This window comes from Cervus canadensis, chromosome 16, assembly GCF_019320065.1.
Source record: "Cervus canadensis isolate Bull #8, Minnesota chromosome 16, ASM1932006v1, whole genome shotgun sequence".
NCBI classification, from domain to species: Eukaryota; Metazoa; Chordata; class Mammalia; order Artiodactyla; family Cervidae; genus Cervus; species Cervus canadensis.
Window position 1 is genome coordinate 22,254,959 of NC_057401.1, and position 16,085 is coordinate 22,271,043.

The window sequence follows — 16,085 nt, forward strand, 5'->3', positions numbered from 1 at the left end:
AACAAAGGTGGTCTTTTACATTTTGAAGTCTCATTTTAAACATCTGAGTGGGTAAAACTTTTAAATGGATGTATATGCATTACCTCCAATACTTTGGCCACCTCATGCGAAGAGTTGACTCATCGGAAAAGACCTTGATGCTGGGAGGGATTGGGGGCAGGAGGAGAAGGGGATGACAGAGGATGAGATGGTTGGATGGCATCATCAACTCGATGGGCATGAGTTTGAGTAAACTCCGGGAGTTGGTGATGGACAGGGAGGCCTGGCGTGCTGTGATTCATGGGGTCGCAAAGAGTTGGAACACGATTAAGCAACTGAACTGAACTGATGCATTACATACAAATGGTGTTACAGCTTTATTATTTGAAAAATCAAAATATAAATGCACTTACAATAAAGCATCTGAAAAGCTATTCTCATTACAATAACCGTGTTTTTCACACACATGAACTTTCATGCAGAAGCATTACATGTTATATCGACATACGAACAATCCATGGAAAAGACGACAGGCAGAGCCCACAAAGAAACGCTTCCCTGGTACAGGGGGTCAGCTTTCCTCCCTGACATCAGCATTCCGGTTTGCACATCTTGATTTCTAAGTCCAGGCCTTGGGATACCCTCCTGGCATTTCACACCCCCCCACACACATATGGTGAAGCTGGGTAGGACCTGGACCCGCTCCCACCCCCCACCACGTGGCTCCCTTCGGGCTGGCTGGCTGCCCTCCCGCAGGAGTCACCCCCCTTTCTCAGCAGCAAGGGGGCAGGTACTGTGACAGAGCAGCCCAGCAGTGTGGAGGGCAGGGCCGGCCTCCACGAGTCTGCAAATGTGGCCTGGGGCTGTTCAAGCTTCTGAGCAAAGTCTCCCCCTGCTGACCCCAGTGTCCAGTAAAAGCCTGCTAATGACCCTTCTCATGGTCTGCTTCACAATGATTTAAGCAACACAAATGACTATGAAGTTTCATTGACCATACCCAGTAAATAGACAAAATTCAGTTTACAGCCGTGTCTGGTGCTATTGCAAATCAGTGCAGCTGTTTGGGGGGCACAGTCATGCAATAACCATAATACTTTGACCCAGCAATTCTACCCAAGGAGTGAGGACAAAAGTGCAAAAAGAAAATTTTGTGCAACAAGGTTCATTGAAGTTTCTACTTATATGAGGAGGACATTTAAAACAATCCTGAGCAAACCATGATATGCAGGTACACTGAGAGGTTCGGTGTGGCCACTGTGAACTGTATTCATATATGAAATTTTATACATGAAATAATAAGTAACAGTAAAGGGAGACTCCAACTGAATCAATAATTAATGTATCAGTAATTAAATGAAAATGTATTTCACTTAAGGGACACAGATCATATCAGAAATGAATTAAGAATGAAATAATTGGTATTGAGATGTTTGTTCTTGTTGCTGTTGTGAAGTTGAGTCCAAAACAAAATTTAATTTATGAAAAAATTAAAAAGAGAGACCCCCTAGAGCTATGTGTGGACCCTGAGAGGCACCTGTGATCATTGCTGTAGGCGCAGGGCAGAGGTTAGCTCAGTCAGGATTTCTCACCTCAGCACCACTGATGCCTTGAGACACATAACCCTTTGTTGCGGGGTCTGTTCTGTGCATTGTAGGGTGACCACCATCTTTGCTGGCTCTTACCCACTCGATCCCAGCAGTGCCCTCAGGCATTGCCAAATGTCTGACGGTCGGGGATGGGAGACAAAATAACCTGGGTCAAGAACTACTGGAGTGAGTGCTAAATAGCCACAACTATCCAGCTTAGCCACAGGCAGAGGCAGACAGAGATCGTGAGGGCCGCAGTGTGCCCTTTTAAGAGGGCTGTCTCGATCCAATTAGGAGTCCAGAATGACACAGCCTGATTTTGTTTTTCCTTAGCAGATACTTCAAAGTTAAAACACTTTGTGCAGTCTGAGCCCTGCGTCTGTGGGCTTCACAGGGGTGGGTCAGCAAACTTTTTCTATAAAGGACCAGATGGTGACCACTTGAGGCTCTATGGAAGAAGCTCTGTCACAGCTATTCATTTCTGTCTTTGTGTGCAGAAAGCAGCTGGAGATGATATATCAAAGATGAGTGTGACAGTGTCCCAACTAAGTTTCAGCAGTAGACACTGAATTCTGTAGCATTTTCACATATCATTAAATGTTTTCTTCATTTAATTTTGTTTTCTAGTCTTTTAAAATGTTAAGAATCATTTTTGGCTCATGGGCCCTTCAGAAACAGAGCCCAGACTGGGCTCAAGGGCCGGCTGGCAGAGACCTGGGCTGAAGCATGCCTGCAGCAGCATCAATAGCTAAGAGCCACTGGAGACCCAGGGAAGGGATTGGGGGCGTGGGGGGTAACGGCGGGGGTGGGGGGTGGATTGGGCAGGCCAGCACAGGCTTTCCCCACACGAGGTAGGAACAGCCATGGGGGTGTCGGGACCTCCCCATCTTCTGCCTCTTTCAAACCCCCACCTCCACCAGGACCCCCACCTCACATGGTATTGTTACTCTGCGTTTTATTGCAGCTGCCCGAGAAAGAATGAAGGTACCATCTCCCTTTTTTGAACCACTAACCACTTCTCTGCCATTCTTTAAAAATTTTTTTCTGATATTACTGTAAAAGAAAGGCTAGTAACAGGGCACTAATGTAGCTGTTTGCGTGGTTCCCAGAGCCCTAGAAAACTCGAAGGAGAATTTTACCAGTTTTTAATGAGCTTGATAAAACAAGTTTTCCTGTTTGTGTCTGCTCAGTGTCTCTCTGACAGCAACAGGAAGAAAACGCAGATGGCCCTCTCCATCTGCAGTCACAGAGGCAGCGCAGGACCCTGGAGCAGGGACAGTCCGTGACCGGATTCCAGGGGAGGAAGGTCACCGCTGGCTTCTCCCAGGCCAGGCCTGTGATCTGCTCTGCAGGCCGGCGCTGCAGGGTGCTTCCCGGGCTGCCTCAGAAATGTGCCCCTTTTCCTGGCAGGAAACACTGACTCTTGTGAAACCGCCTTGGGCCTTCTAGAACAAAACAGAGGCCCCTAAATGTCCTAGCCCTCAAAGCTAGCAAAAGTAAATCTGGAGATGTTATAAGGGGGCTAATGGAAAGGGGAGAAAAGGATAAAAAGAAAAGAAACAAGAAATGGGAGAGGGGGAAAAAGGAAGCATTTAAAAAGATGCAAAGCTGCTGGGAATGGTGGGAAAAAAGGAGCAGAAGACAGGAGGCAAGAAGGAAAGTGGGAAAGGGAATGAAACGGAGGAAGGGCCAAGGGTGTGGTGCATGCGTGCTAAAGTCACTTCAGTCATGCAGCCGGACAGGCTCCTCCGTCCATGGAATTTTCCAGGCAAGAATACTGGAGTGGATTGCTGTGCCCTCCTCCAGGGGATCTTCCTGACCCAGGGATTGAACCCGCATCTCTCCTGTCTCCTGCATTGGCACGCAGGTTCTTTACCTGTATTGTCACCTGGGAAGCCCCAGGGTGTGGTATTTGCCAGCTATTCGTCAGAAGCTTCAGGTGTTAATGAATGGTTAAGGGAGGGAGAGTAAGGGTAATGGCTTCACCTCTGAAACCCACTTCGATTTGTGACCTTTTCCCTCTCCCCATCATCAAATTCTTGGACTTTAGGTTCAAAAGGGCGTGAGAACAAGACTACAGGGACTCACTGGCACTCCCTGCCCCTCAGCTGGAGGCAGCAGAGTGTTTCTCAGGAGAGAGAGAGGAATGTGGGGTACCAGGCTAGGGCCTCCTGTGAGCTCAGAGATCAGAGGCGGGTGGAAAGGGCCTGTCTGGGATTCTGGAGGACACGGGGTTCACAGGAGTGCCCACATAACAACAGGGTTGGGGAGGGAGGCATCAGGGCAGAGAGCGCCCACCACAGCCTGGAGTCCCTTTCATTTGGTCCCTTTCTGCTCTGAGAACATAGGCTCCCCAGCGCCTGCCCCACGCATCCTTTCTTCCTAGATTTATCAGTGGTCACTGTTCTGTGAACCAGGCCTGATGAATTTGGGGGTGCTATAGACACTGGAGACTTAATGAGGAGACAGCTTTGGGAAAGCATCCTTGCTTGTGCCCACAATAAGGATGCAGTGATTGGAGGAAAGTGGCAGGGGACAGGGAAGAGGGCACGTCCCTGCCCGGGGTTGGGCAGCAGACCTCACACTCCCCTGAATATCTGCTGGCACTCAGAGCCAGTCCCAGGGTGGACGGGGCATTGAAATCCCAGGTGAGCTCGAGCTCCAAACCCAAGGCAACTCAGAATCACTAACTTGGGGTGGTTCCTTCTAAAGGTCAGGGGCTGGGACTGGAAATCAACCTTGGTTATAGGAAAGGAAAGCAATGTTTTTGCACACCCGAGTCGGTGGCTTGTGAAGTCTGTGATTGCTGCTTGTGGACCACAAGCACAGACTTCCCACTCTTGGAGAAAATACCATCAGCCTTTCTATCTGGCAAATGTGGGCTCACTGGACCCCACTGCCCCCACCATACCAGGCTCTCAGCAACTTCCCGCAATGGCCAGACAAGCCATCGCCAACACCAGCAAGTCACTGTGCGCAGGGTGTGAGCCCACGGCCAGCCGCAAGTTCCCAAGGGTCTGCCATCAGCCCTTGGGCTAATGGTTCCAGTCAAGGCTGTGGGCTCCTGGCTTTGCCGGGTGAAGGCAGAGGCGCCCCGGCGTGGGAGCGGCACAGTTACTGAGCATTCCATGGGCCCAGGCCCTGCTCAGCTGCTTCTGGGGAGAGGCCTTTGCAGGATGTGTTCCATAGGCATTCCTGGGCTCCAGGCCAGCACGAGGCACCAGAGTCCCCGTCTAAAAGCCGCCGCCATCTTCAGTGTCTTTCAACTCCCAGGCTTGGGTACAAGACAGATGGGCAGCAGGGGCCTCCGGAAACTGTTGGCAGGGCTGGGCTATGACCTGGCCAGTGGGGCGGACCTGCCAGCCCAGGCGAGAGTCCCTTCTCCAGCGCCCTGCTGAGGCCCTCCCTTGTTCCTCCATCCCCCGCTGCAGGCGTGGAGTGACCAAGGGCAAGAGTCCTGGGTGGGGTGTTGCTGCAGACACTTGAGATTTAATGAGGATAATGAGGTGTTTCAGGCACTCCATCTGGAAGGCCACCCTGCTTTCTGCCTCTGTGTTGAAAGAGAGATTTAAAGCGACTCTAAAGTGATGCCAGGGCTGCCTCAGAGTGGAGCCTAGAGCCGGGGAGGTCAAGGTGATGGGAGAGCCTCTTGCCTCCCAGCAGGTCACCCAGGTGCCAACTAAACAACGGTCTTCTGGCAACAGGGAAAGTCTCTCCTGGAGCTGTGAGGAGCGGCGCCAGCAGAGGCCGTGCCCAAGGCCCAGTTCCTCAGGACGGCCACATATGTCTGCCTTCAGTGTCTACTGTCCCTCCGAGTCCATCTGCCAGGGGCCTCAGTGATAGCTTGTTAGCTGAACAACGATAACAACAAAAGATTGTTCTTCGTCTGCAAGGTGCTCGGGCTGATCACCATCCTTTCTTCTCAAGAGAATTCCACATCTGTACCAGCCAAGTTTGGGGGTGTGCAAGGCTTTCTCTAACACAAGCAGGATGGGAAGATGCCAAGAAAGCTCTTGGAGCCACACCTTCTACCTCTGTGTGTCAGCCACACTGAGACGCAGGGGAATTCAAGTCACAGCAGCACTTAGACTTCTTTTTGGATTTGCTCTGGAAGTTTTTCAGACACAAGAAATTCTCTGGTTGTCACTGAATTTTTCAAGTAAGGGTTTGATGCGCCTTCCTCACAGAGATGGTCTGGCCCAAAGCCTTGGGCGGGAGGGAGAAGCTGCTCTCTGGTTTCTGAGCAGGTCTCCTCTAGCATCCCAGGACACAGGCACTGGGACCCTCTGGGTGGAATCTCGGTTGAAACAGTGGGACAATAAGGCCTGTTTGGGGAGGTCACGTACTCATTCTTTTCCCCTCCCAAGATATTTTCCCAACCCTTCCCAGGATGCTCAGCGGAAACCACTTCCAAAAAATTCTCAAAGTTCACCACCAACTTGTCAATAAGGCCATTGGGTGAAGAACATGGTTTTAGAATCCTGTCTTCTTCTCTGTACACAGAGTTGTCAAACTTCTTCAGATTTAGCTTACCCTGGAAAAGTGAGAGAGACACGCCTCCAATGGTTATATGGGGGCCACACATGATGTAGCCAAAATCTACTGGGCTTGGGACACCCAAAGCCCACCTCTGCACTAGTCTGCCACATTCATCTCAGAGACCAGAAGTGGTGTCCTTCCATGGGACCTTGGCAAGAGTGGCCCATTTCCTGAGAAGAACACACTATATTCAAATAATTTCTTCTTCTAGGGAGCCCAAAGCTATTTTTCATATAATCATAGGCTCACAAAATTCCAGTGGAAATGGAAGCATCAAAATTAAAACTGTTACAGATGGAAAAACCACAGCCATAAAGACAAATGACTTTCCCAACATCACCATAAAAATCAAAGATGGCTTCCTGGCAGGGGCAGGGTCTGATATCTTTGCATTCCCAGTGCCGAGTTCAATGCTTGGCATATATAGAGTGATTAATAAGTGGGTGCGGCAGATAATTCAAAAAACATTTTAGACATCAAACAATACTTCCTATGAATTAATTTACTCTGTTAATAACTTTTGGTCAGTAGGAAATTAAATAGGATAATACATGAATGATGAGAGAAGAAAATAGAAATAACAAAAATTTAATTAAATAAATAATAAAATAATTTTAATGTCCACGTTAAAAGAAAGACTTCTTTCTGAGTTGAAATGAGGGCTAATACTAAAAATTCCTGCATCAAGGAATACTGAAAATAGTCCTTCAATAATAAGGATTTAAAGGTTATACTTGATTGGGCTTATTTCTACTTAACCAGGAAATTAAACCTTAAAAATTTCAGAACAGTTTTCACTTTCAAAATGTATGTGAAAGGAAACTTTCTATTATGAATAACTCACGAGAGTACCCATTGCCAACTTCTCCAATCTGAGAAAAACAATTTGATGCAGCCTGCCCTAGCCTTCAGACAGAAATGCACATAAGCAGTCCCCAGGTGGTTTCTGTATTAATTTGCTCTTGGCTGCTGTTTCAATGTCCTCCAACCTTATAGCTGGGCTCTCCTGCTTTCTAACTGGACAGTAGGTCCTTAAAGGTAAGGCCAGTGCCTTTCTTCTGTGGCATCCCTTAAAGGATCAGTTCTATGCCCAGCAAACACCAGGTTCTATGAGCCTGGTGAAGCCCTTTCCTCTTGTCCAAAGATTGAGGTCAAAGTTGTTCCAGGAAGGCTGATTCCACTTGTCCTGCCCCATTCCCTGGGATATTTAAACCTTGAGTTCCCCTTATGTGAACCCTGTGCAAATCTCAGCCCAGGACTGCTCCCCGCATGCATCATCTTGTCCACCTCCCATAACCAGCCTGCTCACAATCTCCTTAATAGAAACAGGAGTGTTTACCTTGAAATCATCTCCACACCACGTGGCTATACTGCTTTCAGCAGGGTTGGGAACATCAGGCCAACATAGGTGCTTCAGTTTGCTAATAAGAGAGAAGATTTTAAAATGGAAAGTAAGTCCAAGAAGCATTTTACTTGTACTGCATGGCCAAGCCAAAAGAATGCTATCCCGCCTTCTAGTGGAGGAGACACAAGACCCAGGTTCAAGTTGGGAAGATCCCCTGGAGGAGGAAATGGCAGCCCACTCCAATATTCTTGCCTGGAAACTTCCATGGACAGAGGAGTCTGGTGGGCTACAGTCCATGGGTCACAAAGAATCAGACACGACTGAGCATGCACACACACATGGGGAATTGTACGACTCCCTATTGAATAATGGCAAGCTCACAGCCTCCTGATGGAAACTGAGAAAACAAAGTGCTTTGCGGTAGGGGCAGGAGAGTGGCGAAACTGCAAGTCATTTGTGGGACGTAATGGAGGGAGAGCTTTCCCCAGACAAAGTTACTCTTTCCCACTCTCCTGCCACCGCATCTCCACCCCCTGGTCCTGGTGCCGGGAATCACACTATCACAGAGCCATTTGTTTGAGATTTATTCCCCAGGAAAGGTAACAATATAAGTCTTAGAAGATACTCATATTTTAGAGCAGTGATTCTCAAAGTGTGGTTCCCAACCAGCAGCATCGTCACCACCTGGGAGCTTTTAGATATGCAAAATTTACAAGAATTTGTGCTGAAGATTCAGTTACAATCCACGGGAATTGAGGTTGACTTAGTTTGACCATAACTAAGCACAGCTTGGTCCTCCTAGGTGGCGTCAGTGGTAAAGAACCCACCTGCCAATGCAGGAGACATTAGAGATATGGGTTCAATCCCTGGGCTGGGAAGATCCTCTGGAGGTGGGCATGGCAACCCACTCCAGTATTCTTGCCTGGAGAATTCCACAGACAGAGGAGTCTGGCAGGCTATGGTCCCTAGTTAGGGTCTCTAGGGTTGCAATGAGTCAGACACGACTGAAGTGACTTAGCATACATGCACACACAACCTCAGCTTGGCAGAGAAGACTCACAACTGTGCAGTTCTGGAGAGAGGGAGGGAGCCCATGACCCTCAGGGTAGAATGAGGCTCTCTGGGGAGAGAAAGGACAAGACCCTGAAGACAGGCTTCCTTCCCTACAGTGGCCAGAGCAGGCAGGACAAATGGCCTTCAGCCAGCCCTCCAACACTGTGTAATTAGCAAGGACTAGTCTATGCTGGGCATGCGCTGGCCAGAGCTCCAACTCCATGGGCACCCTGCTCCCTACTCTACCTAGAAGAGAAGCTGGCCACCTGGAGACCCTTTGCTGCTGCCAGTGGTCCCCACTAGACACTGAGAGAGAGGATCTTCTCCCCAACTCTAGTCTCAATTGCAGAACATAGCAGATAAAGCCTGTGAGGCAGCTGATACTTCCCTGGCTTCAAAAAGTCCTAGGCCTGGTGCATGGGGCTGTGGGGGGTAGAGGTCCTCTGCTCCAGTTAGAATTCTAATGTACCACAGTGTAAGGCACATGATAAATTCAGTAGCTAGGTAAAAAACCAAAAACATGAATGAACATGCCTAAATAGCAGAGCACCCTCTTCCACCCATGGTGCCTTCCACTTTTGAGGGCCCGCATTGTTGTCTCCAAACTCACTTGGGTTTTTTGATGCCATATGCCACTGTCAGGAGGATGAGAATAAGAAGGCCCCCTCCAACCAGAGAAGTTACAAGAAAAATCTCAAAGACACCTTTGGGAAAAAGAGAACAAAATTAGTAGTAGGCTGAGCTCCTTACTTTCTTGACAAAAATCAAAGAGTAATATTTCCTTCCAGTAGTTTTAGCAACATATTCCTTGTCAATTTCCTTTCAATTTAATTCAAATTCATTCCATTTCTCCTCTCCCTGAATAATACTGACTGAAATTATGTTCCCCAGGTTCATCCTCCAGTTTCATTCATTTAATAAACATTTTCTGAGCACTTATAATTTGCCAAACACTATTCTGAGTAATAAAACAAACAGCAAGAAACACAAGAATCCCTATTCTCATTGAGTTTACATTCTGGTACAAGAATTCAGACAATAAATAATGTAAGATTATTTCAGATAAAATGGGTATTTTAAAAATTATTTTTATTATTAGAGAATAACTAGGGTAAAGTGGGATAGGAGTTAGCACCTTTAGATAGGGTAGCAAAGGAAGGCTCTTGGGAGAAGTGAAATTTGAGCTAATGTGAATAATAAGAAGGAATGAGCCATGTTCATTCTGGGGAAAGCATTCCAGACAGAAAAAAGAGCAGATGCAGGAGCATAAATGGGAACATAATTGGGAAGTGGTGGGAGGTGAGATCAGGAAGGGACAGATGAGGAAGTGTCCTGAAAGCTATGGGAAGGAGTTTGGGTTTTATTTAAAATACAACAGAAGCCATTGGAGGCTTTTAAGCAAGGGGTCTAGGATTTTAAACTCTGGCTGCTGTGTGGAAAACAGATGGTAGAGGATCAAAGATAGAAGCAGGGAGATCTATAAGAACCAAGGGTAAAAAACTTCTAGGCTCCAAGGTAGACTTTTACCTTCAAGTTGACCCCTAGAGAAATTCCACCAGATAACGCAATTTGTGTCTAGTGTTGTAAAAATATGACATGATTTTTAAAGATTTTAGACAGCAATAGCAAAAAAAAAGTCCCTAAAGACAATGTTTCAGTCAATAAAAAAGAACATGTTTTCTGTGTAGAAACACATACTATACCCACATTTTCTGGAACCATAAACTGCTTTTCTTCTCTTGGAAACATGATAATAAACAAGGGACTTCCAAGAATGTTTAGACTGTTTCTAGCTTTTATTGAAATTGTGTAATATTCCTTCACTTTTAAGTTTCATTTTTAAGAACAGTGTTAGTATATCCTTACAATCAAATCTCTGTCATTCAAAGACTTAGAAAAATTAACCTGTTTCTCCCATCTGCCTTCCTTCTTTCTCCTTCATCTCCCTTCTCAGCCCATCTTCTTTCCCCTCTTGAATAGGCCCCACAAGCATCATATGAATCACATTTTACATTATTGTTTTATTTATTAAATTTTTCTTGCTCCCATTTTTAATATAAAATCTGATTACTAGAACATATTATGCACTTTTTTACTCAAAAGACTCCACGAATGATGACATTAAGTGGGTCAATGGTGCAAGGTTTTTCCTTGTTTGACACACAGGGATTGACGACTGTAAACTGGGGACAGTCTTGAGGTGGGGCTGGTTTGAAGTGTCAGTGAAGTTGGCATTAACTTGATCCCTTCTCTCTATGAAGATTTGGGGCTACCCGTGAGGAAGAAGCAAAACGAACCATCTTTCTAGATTCAGCTCTCAATCTTCCTGTTCTCCGTCCCATCACTCATATGCTTTCCTGGAAGGCCAGTGAGTCAGACAACAAATGGTTCTTCTTACTTCGCCCTTTCATTTGGCTTTCCCCTGCCCCTGGCAAACACCATCTGTGACTGGCCTAAAGGAAATGTCAAGGAGACATTCCCAGGGACTAAAAGAGTACTCACTAATTGACAATGTCTTGAAGCTTATCCCGGGGCCATTAGCTCCCCCAGCACTGGTGCTGGCCATGACCCAAACAGTGTAAGAGGTCTTTCGTGTCAGGGACTCCAGGTCACACTGCAGGATGCTGGAGTTGACTGTCTTGGCTAAAGGAAAAATACAGAAGTCAAACACCACAGCCAAACCCAAGTGAAAACTGTGCTTTATTGGAGTTCAAATAAGAGCACTGGAACCTGTGCTTCCAAGCTTGGCCATCTAATACTCCTATCTCTCTATTAAAATTAGCTTATTAAGATGGATCAAAGACCTAAATATAAGAGTTAAAACTATAAAACACTTAGAAAACCACATAGGGTAGATCTATATGGCCTTGAATATGACAATGACTTCTTAAATATGACACCAGCACAGAAGCAGCAGAAAGATTAAACTGGACTTCATCAAAATTCAAAGTTTTTGTGCATCAAAAGACACTATCAAGAGAGTGAAAACCTCACAGAATGGGAAAAAATACTTGCAAATCATACATTTGATAAGGAATTTGTAATCAGAATGCTTTTTAAAAAAAAACAAAAACAAACCCTAACAACTCAACAACTGAATGACAAACAGCCCAACTTAAAAACGAGCAAAGAGACTGAGAAGACTTTCTCTAAAGAAAATATATAAATGGCCAACAAACGCATATAAAAGATGCTCTACATCATTAGTTATTATGGAAGTGCAAATCAAAATCACATTGATATGGCTGATTCATGTTGATATGGCTGATTCATGTTGATATATGACAGAAACCAACACAATGTTGTAAAGCAATTATCCTTCAATTAAAAATAAATACATTTTAAAAAAAAACCACATTGAGATAGCATTTTATACCCACTAGGACAGCCACGCTTTTTAAAAATGAAAAATAACAAGTGTTGTTAAGGATGTAGAGAAATTAGAACTCTAATTTATTGCTAGTGGAAATTTAAACTGGTGTAGCTGCTATGGAAAACAGTTTGGTGGCCCCTCAGTAAGTTAACTTAGAATTCCCAAATGACCCAGCAATTCTAATTCTAGTATATACCCCCAAAGAATTAAAAGCAGAGATTCAAACAGATATTTATACACCAATGTTCATAGCAGCATTAATAACAGTGGCTAAAATGTTTTATCAGCTGATAAATGGATTAAAAAAAATGTTTCTTGATATAATAAAATATTATTTAGCCATAAAAAGGAATGACATACTAATACATGCTACAACATGGATGAATTTTGAACACATTATGCTAAGTGAAAGAAGCCAGGCAAAAAAAAAAAGTCACATATTGTAGGATTCTGTTTATATGAAATATCCAGAATAGGTAAACCCATAGAAATAGAAAGGAGTTTTGTGGTTGCTGCAGACTGTGGGACAAGGGTAAGGAAGTGACTGATTAATGGGTACACGGTTTCTGTTTGGAGTGGAAATGAGTAGTATTATGGTTACAACATTACAGATGTTTAATACTTAATGCCACTAAATTGTATACTTTCACATGTTTGAAGTGGTAAAATTTACATTATATGCACATTATATGTATTTTACCGTAACCAAAAAAAAAAAAAAAAAATTAGCCTAAACAGAAACTCAGGCCTAGCCCACAATTGAGGATGTCAGGCAATATTGTAGACGCAAGAAAAAGGCAGTGGACAATAGAAGCCATTGTAAAGGGTCCTGCACTGAAGCAAGTGCCACCAAACAGGGTCTGTCCCCTCTAGCCTTTAATCTAGGCATGTCCCACTCTGGAGTAAAGGTCAAGAGCTCCCTGGGGGCCCACTGTTCACAGCCTGATGGGCACAAATTACATCAATTTCTCTAGTCCCTACAGGACTCTCAGGTACAGTCATTTCAATCTCATTTAACTCTTAAAAACTCAAGAGATGGACACCCTTGACACTGTTTTCAGAGAATCTCAAGGAAGTTAAGTGATTCCTGCAAAATGGCAGGGCACCCACCATAGGAGCTACCCCAATAGCAGGTCTATCTGCAGCATCTATCTGGGGCTCAGGGTTCTTTCAGCTTGACTATAAGCTCACTTACAGAATTCCTTTCCATCTTCAGCTTGGTAAAATATGGTGTAATTGTTGATGAAACCATTTCTCTGATGCTTGGGAATCTCCTTCCATGTAATTGTGACTGTCCTCACACCAATGTTCTCCACCTTCGTCACGGGACCTGCTGATGGAACTTTATAGGACAGGGAGACAAATGAACACTGAATCACACCCCAGCACATCCTTCCCCTACGAAGTCTCTGCCCAGTCCTCAAACTGTAATCAGTGCTGGGGGTGGGAGGTGGGGCAGAGTAGGGAAATGATGAATCAATTTGTCTTGAGAAAACTGTTGTCTGGAATCATGCCTCTCAAACAGGAAGAGAAGCAGAGTCAAAGACCAGAGAAAGAGTACTTCCTCATAGACTTCTCACTAATTTGGCACCCAGCTTTTTCATCCATATGTGTAATAGCTATTATCAAACAGTTGAAGATTATGCTTCCGTGAGCTATCGTTGAGTGACAGGATGTATTTCCTAAGGCTGAATCTGGAAGATGTTAACTTCCAAAAAGGTAGAAGTTAAAGTCTGAGTGGTTCACCAATAAAACCTTTGATTATTGCTATACAATCAAATATAATTTTTTAGCATCTCCAAGTTACAGTTAACTCTTAGGGTCCCTAGCTTGGTCTTTCTTTTCTGATTATAGAGATGTTAGCGCTGTTTCTTTGTGACTTTGGGCAAGTTGGTTCACCTCTCTGAGCCTTGCTTTTGTGAGATGAGGGACTTGGACTTGATGATCTCTAATGTCCACCACAGCTTTAAAATTCAGTGACTCCATACTCTGACCACAACTGTGTCAACTTCTACAAACTGTAATAAGTATACATAGCTTATTACAAGCTAAATGTGCAGCACGGATGAGCACTAAAGAAACTGTGAACAAGCTACAGGCCTTCACAGCCTTAAGTAAATGTTGGACAGGCCCCAGAGTTTCCTTTGCCCAATGGAACCTTGTCCATACGTACCACCTTCTTTGACATAAGCCTGAACGGAATATGGCTCGCCCACTCGGTTTTGCAACATTGGATACACAGAGATATTATAGCACCAGAAAGGTTTCAGTTCATCTGTAGAGAAAGGGGAGGTGCCGGGGGGCAGAGGGAGGGAAAGAGAGAGAAGGAGTGAGGGAGGGAGGAAGAAGCGTTAGGTGCAGAGCATGGCATAGAAGACGGAATGCTAGACTAAGACTTATGACCTGTGACTTACAGAAGATACTTTATTTCTCAATCATCTCCACATCTGAAAAATAAGGAAGTTAACTTGGATGGTCTCTAATATCTATGTTGTTTCTAACATGTTAAAATTAATTCTTAGAACCAAACCTGCACCACTCTGACAAAATGGCGGAGCCACCCAGGAAGGGAGAAGTAAGAGATCCAGGCTCTCCTTCATCACTGATTTTGTTACATCATTTGGGGAACACTACAGAATAAACTTAATTCTTCTTTCAATAGCATATCACCCTAGAGAACTCAGCTACCATACGTTCTAGCTCTTCTGTCTGTCTGCATCCCTACATAAGTATAATTCTTCATATAGATGCTACTAAGTATTAAAAAATGGTTGGAGTGATAGGACTGGGAGAGTAAAGCCTCACTTATGTGTCTTATACGGAGCAGGGACTTTCTTGAAAAGAAGGCTATTCTCTGTATCAGTCACTTGGGGAAGGGCCCTAGAACCTAAACATGTAGCCAGAACTGAAGGAGGCACCCTGAATAGGACAGATGGGATACAAACTCTGGTGTTTCCACACAATCGCATGATTTCCACATTGTATCCACATGATCATGGTATCTGGGAAGAGCTCTCTGATAGTGGGTGTCCACCACCAAATATGGTGCTTTCCGCCTGGAAGCATGTCAGCTGCCTAGTCTGATACTCACGGCTTATTCTTCCAGCATTGCTGGGAAATGCCAAGAAGCACACGTCACTAAGCTTGCCCTAGCCTGTCAAATTCTATTACTTACAATTTACAGGTTTGAAGCCAAAATTAAGGATTTTAAAACTGGTGAAAACGAAAGTGAATCCTACATAGCAAGAACCTGTGGGGTCCGCACTGGCTACCTTGCTGGATTGTCCAGTTCCTGGTATGAGACACAGACTCCCAGGAAATGGCCAAGGGCTTTGAGTCCAAGTCTGGGACCCACTCCACCATCCATGTATCAACCTCCAGAGCAGAGCTTTGCCACTCCACCACCAGCTGGTCCTGAGTGAGGCAGGTGTGCATGGCCTCAATGCACTGGAACACTGAAAGGAGAGGAAAAGACTGCTTCACAACACCAAACTCATCCTCCAAATGCACCAACCACATTTACATCTATTCACTGCCCAAAGTGTAAAGAAGGTCAAAGTTCAGGATCTCCACTGCCACCTTCCACTGGGATGCTGTTTTTAATGTTTTTATTGTATCCCTTTTCCTTACTCTTAATATTTGATGAAGTGCCTTTTGTTATCTTCCCCAAATTTGCCTGTTGCCAGCAGAGAACCTTACTAGACTGTTGATGCCTAAGAAAAATTACCAGGCATCTCTGGGGTCTGTGCAAATCAAAAGGAAAGTAAGCCTGAGACAAAGAATAGATCTCTAAAGGTAGAATTTCAGGCATCTATAACTTTGTGACTGGGAAGCTAGAAGCTGGTGACCCTAAAATCATACCAGGGTGATGGTTTCTAATTTCAACTATCTAAACTGGTGCTATACAACCTGGCTATGCAATCCCATCTTCAGGTAGGAAGAACTGTGTCTGTGCAGAAGGATATAGACACACCCAACTGAAGCACCTAGATGTGGACCAATAGGTAAATGACTGCATTCCCTGCAGACCTAGCAAAAAGACAGGGGGGAACAGTCCACAGTGTTCTTTAGTAGAAAAGTTGAACGTGTGGCTTCAAGTCTAGTACCTGGGATCTAATCAGAATTAGAGAGTTCCCTTATTGAAAATGTTCTGAATATGCAGAAGAGAGGACTACTGGAGATGTGGGGAGAGAAGGAGGAGAAGGAGGGC

General features: G+C 44.9%; 1 protein-coding gene across 1 annotated transcript in view; it reads right to left on the bottom strand.

Moving 5' to 3' along the window:
* Positions 1–343: 343 nt before the first annotated feature.
* Positions 344–16,085, bottom strand: part of IL31RA (interleukin 31 receptor A) — a 56,779-nt gene continuing 41,037 nt past the window's right edge. The window contains exons 10-16 of the mRNA XM_043489189.1: positions 15,148–15,330; positions 14,049–14,150; positions 13,071–13,217; positions 11,005–11,145; positions 9,113–9,206; positions 7,444–7,525; positions 344–6,099 (exon numbers count right to left, since the gene is read on the bottom strand). Coding sequence (XP_043345124.1) covers positions 5,650–6,099; positions 7,444–7,525; positions 9,113–9,206; positions 11,005–11,145; positions 13,071–13,217; positions 14,049–14,150; positions 15,148–15,330 — 1,199 coding nt within the window. The 3' untranslated portion in view covers positions 344–5,649. The remainder of the gene's footprint in view (positions 6,100–7,443; positions 7,526–9,112; positions 9,207–11,004; positions 11,146–13,070; positions 13,218–14,048; positions 14,151–15,147; positions 15,331–16,085) is intronic.